The sequence below is a fragment of the Muntiacus reevesi genome, chromosome 18 (genome assembly GCF_963930625.1).
Source record: "Muntiacus reevesi chromosome 18, mMunRee1.1, whole genome shotgun sequence".
NCBI lineage: Eukaryota > Metazoa > Chordata > Mammalia > Artiodactyla > Cervidae > Muntiacus > Muntiacus reevesi.
In genome coordinates this window covers 9,015,935-9,026,875 of record NC_089266.1, presented here as the reverse complement: position 1 = coordinate 9,026,875, position 10,941 = coordinate 9,015,935, and the positions used below count along the sequence as shown (strand labels likewise).

The window sequence follows — 10,941 nt, the reverse complement described above, 5'->3', positions numbered from 1 at the left end:
GGTGATGCACTTGGCTGGTTCTCTGAAGGCACATGTGGGTGATGAGAAGGACTGTGAGGTTGCTAGGTGACCTTGATGTTCTCCCACTGATGCCCATCAGCATCGCCTCCCCACCCCCAGGACTCCGTAAACCACAGGGCTGGGCTCCGCTCCATTCGAGAAGGTGGGGCCGGGTCTGGGAACGGACTTTTCTAATAAGTTCCCAGGTGCTGTTGGTGCTGCTCGGTGGGGACCACACGCTGACCCTGAGCTGCTAGTTAATGACGTGCGTCACGCTCTCTGTCACTTTCTTTGCGGCCAGGCTGGTCGCCCTCCCCAAACTGAGCACACAGCTCGCTGTGTCTCCTGCAGTCTCATCACCAGCCCCAGAACAGGGCCCGGCACTTGTTGACAGATGGATGGGTCATGTGACGCTGGGTGAGAGAGAGGGACAGCGACAGAAGGAGCTGTAACAGCCAAGCCTCCAGTGGCCACTGAAGCCTCTGGACTGAGGGCGCCAGGCCAGAGCCGCCCGGACGCCATATCCAGGCTGGGAATCCAGCCAGGCACTGGGCCCCTGCTGCTGGAAGTAGAGGCTGGTTTGGTCAAGCACGTTCTGTGGTTTCTCCTGACCCTCCCTCCTGAGGGCTCTTTAGGCCAGCAGTTCTCATCCCCTGGCTGCTGTTGAGAGTCACCTGGACACTTGAGAAAGTCCCGATGCTGGGCTGCTGGCTGCACCTGGATCAATCGCATCAGAATTGCTGGCATAGAGCCAGCATCCGATAGGCTTCTCAGATGTTCTCTGAGCCTGGGAACCACGGATTGAGAACCTCTGCAACCTCGGCACCGGCACCGGAGGCTTGGGAATCTTGGACATGGCCCTGCGGGGGGCTAGGCAGGGGGCTCCTCTGCCTCCCTGGGGCCCACACTCTGCGTCTCAGGGTGCAGATCAGCTCTGAGTTCTGCCCCTTGCGGACTCATAATGTCTGTGGGTCTTAATGGCCTCACACGTGAAGGAGGAATTACAGGAGGCTGTGGGGGTGCCTGCAGTCAGAGCCTGGCAAGCCCCATCTGCAGATTTGCTTTCACTGCGGCCAGGCCTTTCCCTGACAGACCAAGGTCTCTGAACTTTTACAAGGGTACTCTGCACAGTAAACAACTCCTGAGCACCCCCAATGAATGCGTATTTATAAAGCACATTCATGGGTCGCTATGCTAATATATTATGTATATTATAAAACTTTAACAAAACTAGAAAACTTTAAAGAACAGAGACAAAAATATAAATACAAGTTCCCATATTTTCTTTCTGCTGCCCCTGGGTGTATGCGCCCCACCTTGCGATACCTTGCTGGAGGATCCACTGAGAGGGAACCAGGGATCAGGAGCGTGGGGCGAGGGGGCAGGAGGTGGGGGGCTGCACGTGGGCGCCAGGCAAAGTTCTCAGCGGTGGTGGTGGAGGGAGTCGGTGCTACAGCTCCGAACCGCTGGGGAAGCGGAATCTATGGGCGGGGACCGAAACACCGCGCAACCCGGCGGGATCTTCAAGGGAGGGTCCTGGCCTGCGGGGCCTGGGTCCTGGGGAGCCCGGGCACGGAAATCCGGGGCAGAAGGATCTCGGGCGCGATCCTCGGGACACAGGGGACTCAGGCCCCAGAGAATCGCCGGAGCCCGGCTCTGACAGCAGCCGCGACAGGTCATCCACCAGGTGCCACTTCTCCTGGACTTGCTGAGGCGGAGGCAGGGGGCGAGCAGGCCGGTTAGGAGCGGCACCTCCTCTCACCCGCAGGCGGGCGGGGGAAGATGCAGCCGAGCTCGCTGTAGCCGCTCTGAGGCCCCGCCCCAACCGGAGCTCGCCCCGCTTCCCCGCCCCGCTGCGGCCTCGCCCCACTAATCTCCCGCCCTAGACTCCGCCCCGTCCAGGTCCCGCCCCTGCCCGCCCACATACGGTAGAGACCACGCCCCTAAAGACCACGCCCATCAAATAACACCCCTTCTCAAGACCACGCCCGCCAGACAACGTCCTATCTTAAAGCCACGCCCACCAGATCCCGCCCCGGCCTGAGACCACGCCCCCACCATAGTCCCGCCTTCCCGACCTCAGGCCAAACCTACACTCCTATTAAACCGGGTCTCCAAAAAAAAAAACAAAAAAACAAAAACAAAAACAGGGGCTCCAGGCCTAAAGCCACATTCCTGTCTCCTGGCTCCTCCTGGCATGAGGCCAAGCCTTAGGCCCCGGTTCCCTCTCTCCATCCTCCCCGCTTCTATCGGCCCGCGGCCGCAGCAGGGGCTCGCCAGCAGGCCCTGTGGCCCCTCCCCAGTCCTGCGGCCACTTACCCACACCAGCTGCTTCCGCAGCCTCCGGATGGCTCTGGCACTGGCCTGGGACTGGGAGACGCACACGGTCAGGGCCAGGCTTTGGAGAGAAGGGGAGGCAAAGTCAGCCAGCCCCCGACTCCCTCCTTCCCTGCCTCAGTCTCTTAGAAAACACCCCCCGGGGCTCCTCTCTCTCCCAGGATCCCAGACACGGCTTTCTCTCTCATCTCCTTCCTCCCGCGGGTCGCTCAGCCCCTCGCCTCCGCACGGCAGGCTCACAGCGCGTCTGCGCCAGGCCCCCTACTGCCCCAGTGGTCACTTCTGGGGCTTTTACAGGTGAGGATGTGAGGAGGCTTGCCCAGGGGCGCCGGGGAACCGCCTGGCCCCTCTCCATCCCTGCCTCTCCTTGTCTGGTTCCTGGATCCCCTGAGACTGTCCGGGGTTCCCGTGGACGAAAGGATCCTCCCCTCCCAGGTGCCGTTCCCTCGGCCCCCCCGCTGCCGTGAAAGGCACCTGAGCAGGATGAGGAGCGGGAAGCTGAAAGCGTGGGAGCCCAGGTAGTGGAGGATGCGCTGGCTGGAGAGTGGGAGCCAGAGGGCCAGCAGCTCAGGGACCACCTGCCAGGGGGCCGAGTAGTTGGCGAAGAGGCCACAGTCCCAGGAGGAGCGGATGCTGGGAGAGAGACGGCCAGAGGAGGGCCAGGATCAGTGCCTGGGCGAGGAGCCGCCGGCCCGGCCCCCTCGGGCCATCTGCTCCGCTCACCTGCTGACCACATAGCCCAGGGGCGCGGCGGCCAGGAGCAGGCCCAGGAGGAGCACCAGTTGGAAGAAGAAGATGGAGCTGGAGGCGCGGAATCGCCGAGGGGAAGCCTTGGAGTTCCTCAGCAGGGTGTACTGGGGGGAGGGGAACAAGGACACAGCGGGGCCTCGTCAGCGCAGTGTGCAGACCGGAAGTGACTGGCCGGGCAGCCGCAGGATGTGAGGGCTGCCCTGCCGGTGGCACTCAAGGCGCCCACGCAGGTGCACCCCTGCACCCTCCCGGCCCCCAGGCCCTCACCTTCTTGATGTAGAAGGTGAGGAAGATGAAGACGCTGTTGAGCAGGGGCAGCAGGGGGCAGTAGAAGAGGCCCATCCAGGTGACCGTCTGCCCCTCCACGATGTCCAGCACGTTCTTGGGCACCAGGAACTCCTCTCGGTCCAGCCAAACCCAGAACCGGCCTGAGAACCGCTCCACCAACATCCTGGGGGAGGGAGGGAACAGGTCCCCACAACCCCGGAGGAGTGTGTGGACCTTGCTGGTCTGGGCCCTGGACTGTTGCACACACGCAGTCACACGGAACACACAAGTGTAGAACTGCTCACAGCCTTGGCCGTGGCCACTGGCCAGCCCCCCAGACAGGCCCACCCCCCCCACCCCCGTGGTGTCCCCATGTGGCTCACCTCCTAGGCAGGCTGACAAGGAAGGCGAAGGCCACCGTGAGAAGAAAGTTGAAGATGCTGAGTTTGTATAGCTCCTCCCCCACGGAGTTCTCCCAGCACTGGTCAGAGGGTGCATCCGTCACTACCCTTGGTCCCCAACCACCCCTCGCCCACCCGATGGGGGGACCCCGAAGTATAGGAGCCGTGTCTGGAGTCTGATATGATTGGCTAAGTTAAAATCCAGGCCTGGAGAATAAGACGAGCAACCGGTGGGAGCTGCCTCCTCTGCACAGGGCAGTGTGATGCGAATCGCATTCCCTGGAGGTGACTGCCGAGTGCACGGCTCTGCCCACAGCCTCTCACAGAGGTGAGCCCAGAGCGGGGAAGGAGATCAGAGAGGGGGGCTTTGCGGAGGACAAAGGGAGAGGCCCGGATGGAGCCACCAGCACCTGATAGTCACAGGCGTTGTAGCCGTGGGACTCACAGCTGGTCCTGTTTCTTCCGATGCACAGCACAGTCTGGCCCAGAGAGAAGGAGAACATTCCCAGGCTGGCCAGCTTGAGCACCACGCACCTGGGGGTTGGGGTGGGGGCGGAGACTGTGTCAGGGGAGGAGCCCAGGTACAGGGCACAGCCACCCAGGACACAGGAGTGGCTGACATCTGCACAACCTCAAGCTTTCTCCTGGGACCGGCCCCCTCTAAACCCAGGGTCCAGCTTCCTTCCAACCTGCTCCATCCGTGGCAATGTTTCCCAAAGTGTGTTCCGCAGACAACTCCCAGGAGAATGGTTCTGTTTAGATTAGTATGGGAAACAAGTGCATGGTCTCAGCCATCCTTCCCACAACACCCAGTTTGGAGAGTCAGGAGGCACATACGGGCCTTTATATCATTAATGCAGGTGAGATCATTCTTCTAAGGCCTATTCCCAGGTGGCTTAGTGGGAAAATAATCTGCCTGCAATGCAGGAGACATGGGTTCAGTCCCTGGGTCGGGAAGATCCCCTGGAGAAGTAAATGGCAACCCACCCCAGTGTTCTTGCCTGGAGAATCCTACGGACAGAGGAGACTCGCGGGCTATAGTCCATGAGGTCCAAAGAGTTGGACGTGACTGAGCATACTACTTACACTGTCCATATACCACAAACATGTGTGTGCATGCTCCTGAATAATATATAACTGGATCACACAGGTAGGGTGGCCCAACCCCAAACCACCACTGCATATTACATACAAGTGTGGACTTCCTTTTTTTACTTTTTGTCTGCACTCTGTGACTGAACCTGCTTCGGAAGCAGGGAGTCTTAACCACAGGACCACCGGGGAAGTCTCACAAAGTGTGGACTTTGAATGCTGATGCATATGGCAAGAGGCTGGTGGAAACAGCGGTTCTTCTGTTGAGGAAGGCAAGGGTGGGTAAGGGCTTATTTTTATCTTTCATCCTTTGAGCATTTTGAATTGCACGTGTTATGTGTAGTCAAAGCTGTAGTTTTTTCCATAGTCATGTATGAATGTGAGAGTTGGACTATAAAGAAAGCTGAGCTCCAAAGAATTGATGCTTTTCAACTGTGGTGTTGGAGAGGACTCTTGAGAGTCCCTTGGACTGCAAGGAGATCCAACCAGTCCATCCTAAAGGAAATCAGTCCTGAATATTCATTGGAAGGACTGATGCTGAAGCTCCAATGCTTTGGCTACCTGATGCGAAGAACTGACTCATTTGAAAAGACCCTGATGCTGGGAAAGATTGAAGGCAGGAGGAGAAGGGGACGACAGAGGATGAGATGGTTGGAAAGCAGCACCGACTCGATGGACATGAGTTTGAATAAGCTCTGGGAGTTGGTGGTGAACAGGGAAGCCTGGTGTGCTGCCGTCCATAGGGTCGCAAAGAGGTGGACACGACTGAGCGACTGAACTGAACTTAACTAATTACCTATGTGTACATTTTATTACCTGTTCCAATAATAAAGTTTCAAACCAAAGACAGTCTACCTTGGAGGGACTCGGAATGGGCTGTGGGCAGCTTCTGTGCCAGGGAAGGCAGAGGAAAAGCAGGCCCTACTGATGAGGGGTGGGTGGCAGAGAACCTGAGCTGGAGTTGGGGGACTAGAGGGCCTGTGGCTGGGTCCAAGGCAGGACCCGAGTCCTGAGAGGGGAGACAGAGCAGGGCCTGGGGGTGGAGGGGGGCTTGAGTGTGAACCTGCACTCAGCATGTATGGGGAGATTCCTTGAACTGAGACACTTGACCCTTTCAGACTTCAGTTTCCTCATCTATCCAATGGCGACGAGGATGGTCTTAACTTCACAGGTCACATGAGGGTTATCAAGGTGAGGGTTATAAACCCTCAGGGCACATGGGAGGGAGCTGTGTTCCTAGGGGGGTGACTGTGGTACCCTGTGTTCCCGAAAAAACAGTCACTGGCTTTCTTTGGATGGTGGGGATTGAAGAACCTTAGACGGGGCCCCCCCGAGACTGTGTGTGAGGGCGGCTGCCTGCCTTCCCTTGCTCGGGGCCCCCAGCGCCAGGCGATAATCGAGAGAGGAGGCACTCACCAGATAAGGGTGAGGTTGACCTCAGTGTTGGGAGGGTAGTTCTCCAGCTGGACCAGGAAAACAAACAGCAAGGGACCCAGAAAGTTGACCAGGGCGATGACCCCAGGGGGCAGGTACTGGAGCAGCAGAAACAAGGACTCCTGTGGGGAGAAGCAGGTAAGGGGGTGCCGTGGGCTGGAGGGCCCCCAGCAGCTCGCCCATCCCCTACGACCCCTTCAAGTGTTGCTCTGAGGCAGGGCAGGCATCCGGGAGCCTCCGGACTATTCCCAGTGACAGCATGGCAGTGGGGGAGCAGCCACAGGCAAAGCCAGTCTGACTCGGTCCTGACCTTGGGCAAATGGCTTTAATCTCTCAGAGTCTCAGTTTCTCCTTCTGCAAAGTGGGACCGTCCCATCCCCTCCCCCAGAACTGGCCGGGATGTAATAAATGCATGTCAGTCGCCTGGCACCTCCTTGTTGTCCTGCGAGTACTTGGTGGCCCAGAAGATGGCGCTGATGGCTCCAACCACCAGAAGCCCGATGAGGACGTTGACCCGAAGGTAGGTGAGCAGGTGGCAGGCCCTCTGAGTTCGGGTCTGCTGCTGCAGCAGCAGCAAGTGACGCCCCTCCTCCAGCTCCATCTGTCGGGGGGCAGGGCAGGGGCGGGATAGGGCTGGCCCAGGTGGAAGTGGGGGCAGGGCCAGCAAACAGCCCCAGGTTGGTGTGTGTGGGGAGACAGGCTGCAAGCCCTAGGCAAAGTTGGGGTGACGGGGGGGACAGGCTGGTTTCATCCAGAGCCCCCCACCCCAGCACCATACAGGTGAGTGCTCCCACCCCTACATGGCCCAGCACCCCACCTCCCCCAAGTTGGAAAATCTTGTGTGCACACACTCTCACACTCCCACACGCAAGCCACACACTCATACCCATAGCCCCACGTGCTCTCACACTCATTCACACTTACAGTCACATCTCACATTCATGCACGTCCTCACACACACCTTGAATTCATTGCTGATCTCATGCCTCTTGATGGTGGCGGCCTCCTGCCCCCGGATGCAGAAGTCCCAGGACGAGAAGACCTTGGCACTGAGAGGCGACCGGTAGTCCTGGCCCAGGAACATCTTCTGTGGCAGCCCCTTCACCATCCTGGAGGGGGCAGTGGTGGGCAGGGCTCAGCCTGGGCTCGGCCCTGATCTGGGGTGGGAAGCCCCGGGCAGCCCCAGGGGCAGGCTTGGACCTTGGCCTGCCTGGGGAGTGGGGTGGGGATACAGGAGTGGTGACTCTGCCCCTGAGGTCTGCAGCTGGCAATGCAGAGTTCTGGGCCTGAAGTCTGTCTGCGGGGAATCCCCACCAGCTTGGGGGTACCACACTGAGGAGGAATGATCAGGGGAGATCCCCTGGAAAAGGGGCTCTGCTCTCACCGCCGCAGAATTCCACAGAAGCAGAGGAGCAGGCAGGCCAGTGGGCTCAGGAGGTAGGCCAGGCGGATACTGTATGTTGAGCTGCTCTCGGGCCCCGCCCGGTACGCTCCGTAAAAGAGATACGTGTTGTTGAAGGCCTGCAGATGTCAGACAATGATAACGGAACCAGGCTGTGTGCTGAGTGTTTTCCTACTATTAACACATTAACCCCCACAATAACTCCATCGGGTAGAGAATAAGAGTATCCTCATTTCACAGAGGCCCAGAGGGGTTAGGCAACTTGCCCAAGGACACACAGCTTGGAAGAAAAAGCCAGAACTGGAACATGGCAGCCCACACAGGAACCACTCAGTGGCTTCCAGGGATGAGGGTAGGGTGGTGCCTATCCCAGAAGCCTGGACACTTTTCGCTTCTTGTCCTTTGTACTCCCACCCCACGTGGGCTCTGAGGGCTAAGGGCACACGCATGGGCCTGGAGGTGCACAGTGGCCTCAGCCTCTCTCGTGACTCCGCTGCTGACCCAGACAGCCTGTCTATGAAGGGCTGTCCCCCTATAAGCCAACATGCCCTTGGAGGGATGGTGGTCATCTTAGACTGGGGTCTCCTGAGGCCATATCCTCAGGTCCTCCAGCCTCCCTGTTCCTTGGCCAGGACAGATTCACTCACCCTGCCGGTAAAAACATTCCAGAGTAGATTGTTGAACTTGGAAACACTGGTCTGGGGTAGGTGGCCACTACCAGGACACTGGAGAGCTGTGAAGAAGAGAGAGGGGTCCCATAGGGGAGGGTCCCCAAAGCATAGGGGAGGCTCTGCCCCTCCTACTCCATAGCCCCCAATCCCAGAAGGCCTGAGCAGGGTCCTGAGGGCATGTCAAGAGGCTGTCATGCAAACGGTAAGGTCAGGGAGAGTCTCAGGGCTGGACCCAAGCAGGTTGATGCCCAGGGCTGGGACACAGAGGGTTGGGGCTGTCCCAGCACGTGAATGCTGGACCAGCCCCCAGGGTTCAGGTGGGCTCAGGGGAACTGTCCTCTCCATGGGCCGGGCACTCACTGAAGTTCAGAGCTGGTCCTGGGTCAGGGGGCCGGAGCCAGACCAGCGGCAGCAGGACGAAGCTGCTGGTCAGAAGCAGGGTCAGCAGGTTAAGTAGCAGCAGGAAGCGAAGGAAGGTGAAATAGGACTGGATTCCAGTGCCAAAGAGGCCTGCGGGGAACAGCAGGGGAGTCAGGAGGGGCCTAGCCGTGAGCCCGACTGGTCATCCTAGGGCTGCGGGGTTAGGGCTGACCAACCCAGCAAGGATGTGGGTGACTAGCCTCCCCAGGATCTCAGTTCGAGGGCCAGTTCCGGAGGCTTGCCTAGCAGTACCTCTAACAGCCACGAGGGTGCGCCATCGCCCATCAACGTTTTGGGGGGTTGGCTCTTGGGGCAGAGGCGGGTGTGTGACCTCAAAGCCACGTGGTTGGGGGGTGACTGGTGGGGGGAAACGGTGCAACGGCAAGGGGGGGGGTGATACCCTCTTCTGGTTTCTAAACTAGACGCTGAGACTCCAGCGAGGGGAGGAGGGAGGTGGGGAATGGGGTTCAGGTCATACCGCCGATCTCGTAGAGAGCCCCCTCCCAGAGCCCACAGCCCCGGGTCAGCCGCCGAACTGCCTCCCCCAGTCGCCGGCCTGCAGTCTGCCGCCTGCGACGCCACTGCTGCCAGCAGGAGGTCTTCACCCCCTCGGGCTCCCGAAGCTGCCTGGGATGGGGTGGTGATGGGGAGGGGGGTGCCCTGAGTCAGCCAGCATGCCCACCTGGCCAGGCAGAGCAGTACCCCGGGCCAAAGAGTTTCCAGGGCTGCTGCTTCCACCCCGCCCCCGTCCAACAGGTGCATTCCCCCTCCCCAGCCCCTCCCCACCCCCACCTCCACTGCTCGGCCTCCGCCGTGTTCCGCAGGGTTCGCCGGCACCCACCGGATAAAACGCTTGTCCACCATGGCGTAGGGCAGCACCCGCACCGGCTGCTGGGGGAGGCACAGCCGCGCCATCTCCTGCTCCCATAGCTCCTCGCCCCCTGGCTCGGCTTCTGGCTCCCCGGGGGCCTGCACCGACCACTGCCTCTGCATCTCTGCGGTGGGGTGGAAGTTGGGGCAGCAATGCGCCACTTCCTGGGAGAGATGTGGGGTAATTGTTGAGGGAGCCTCACAGTCTTGGCCCTGGCATGGTCAGTGATGAAGAGAAATCCTGTTGGAAGGGATCTGGCTCAGTGTCCAGCCACATCTCAAAGCAACATATGGCCTCAGTGTTCCCATCTGTCAAATGGGGAGAAACGACTCCAAAGGGCTTGGAAAGATGGGATGTCACAAAGGAAGCCAAGGCCAGATGTGGCCACCGGTAAGTACGGTGGGGCCACAAGGCCAGCTCTGCCCTACTCCAACCTGCTCCCAGGGGCCACAGGCCTTCACCAGCACCCTTTGGCAAGAGACAAGTCCACCTGCTGATTCTCCCACTGGGACCGAAATAGTTCCGGCCCCAGCCCCAACAGTTCCCAGGATTCAGCATTTGCAGCAGCACCTCGAATCTGGAACTGCTGGGACCTCCTCTGTCTTCTACCTGGTGGTCCAGCTGGTGGTCCAGCTCCCGGGTTCCCCAAGGAACCCAGATGGGGGGGGGCGTGGCTACAGCACCAGCGGAGGGAAAGGCAGGAAGGAAGGGGCCCCTCAGCGCTCAGCTGCGGTTCTCACCCCTCCCCCGGCCAGCCACCAGCAGCTTCTGGGCCTCAATTCTCTCTCCCATTCCTCTGACGATCCGCCTCCTCACCCCCCTCCCCCAGCTCTGCACTCACTCACCTGGGGCCCAGAGACCAAGTCCCGGGAGGAGACCGTCCTCCGACCGGCTCCCGCCACGCCGGGCAGGGCTGCGAGAGAGTCGAGGGGAGGGGGTCACATGACAGGAACCGTAGCTCCCCACCCTCTGGTCGCCGCCTCTCCCCTCCGTACTCTTTTCTCCCCGACCTCCGGCAGTTTCTCCTCTCTGCACCGAGGCCCGCACTTCCTGCGGGGGCGCTGGGCGCGGGTGGGCAGGTGAGAGGCGCCGCGGCTGGGCGCTGCGCTGGGGTCCGGCCCTGCCCCTCCCCACCGGGCACCCGGGCTAGCGACACGGCGTCTGGGTCCAGGGTCTGACCCCGCAGGGCAGCGGGCCGCGGGCTGCGAGCCCCGCCCCTCATCCGCCGGGAGCCCCCGCGGGCTGCGCTGGGCTCGCAAGGCGGGAGAGTACAAAAGCTTAGTGGGTGGGTCCCGT

General features: G+C 60.4%; 1 protein-coding gene across 8 annotated transcripts; it reads right to left on the bottom strand.

Annotated features, from left to right (window-relative positions):
• Window positions 1-1,192: 1,192 nt before the first annotated feature.
• On the bottom strand, window positions 1,193-10,894 carry TMC8 (transmembrane channel like 8). 8 transcript variants are annotated; one of them, XM_065910621.1, is made up of 17 exons: window positions 10,641-10,894; window positions 10,491-10,558; window positions 9,616-9,885; window positions 9,253-9,401; window positions 8,715-8,864; window positions 8,331-8,416; window positions 7,666-7,802; window positions 7,243-7,390; window positions 6,712-6,882; window positions 6,264-6,403; window positions 4,166-4,289; window positions 3,738-3,835; window positions 3,355-3,538; window positions 3,061-3,191; window positions 2,812-2,970; window positions 2,320-2,398; window positions 1,193-1,708 (listed from the first exon to the last, which is right to left on the bottom strand). In XM_065910621.1, the coding sequence occupies exons 3-17, from the start codon at window positions 9,765-9,767 to the stop codon at window positions 1,451-1,453; spliced, it is 2,166 nt and encodes a 721-aa protein (XP_065766693.1). In that variant the 5' UTR covers window positions 9,768-9,885; window positions 10,491-10,558; window positions 10,641-10,894; the 3' UTR covers window positions 1,193-1,450. The 8 variants fall into 8 exon arrangements, with proteins under 8 accessions (XP_065766693.1, XP_065766695.1, XP_065766698.1 ...); XM_065910623.1 differs by having other exon boundaries at window positions 9,616-9,857; XM_065910626.1 differs by having other exon boundaries at window positions 9,616-9,809.
• Window positions 10,895-10,941: the final 47 nt, after the last annotated feature.

Excerpts from the sequence above, each read along its gene's own strand:
- TMC8 (XM_065910619.1), bottom strand. The coding sequence starts at position 9,767 with ATGCAGAGGCAGTGGTCGGTGCAGGCCCCCGGGGAGCCAGAAGCCGAG. Across the intron at positions 3,836-4,165 it reads ACAACGCCTGTGACTATCAG|TGCTGGGAGAACTCCGTGGG; the intron begins GTGCTGGTGGCT and ends CCCTCTGACCAG. Across the intron at positions 3,539-3,737 it reads CTTGTCAGCCTGCCTAGGAG|GATGTTGGTGGAGCGGTTCT; the intron begins GTGAGCCACATG and ends TCCCTCCCCCAG.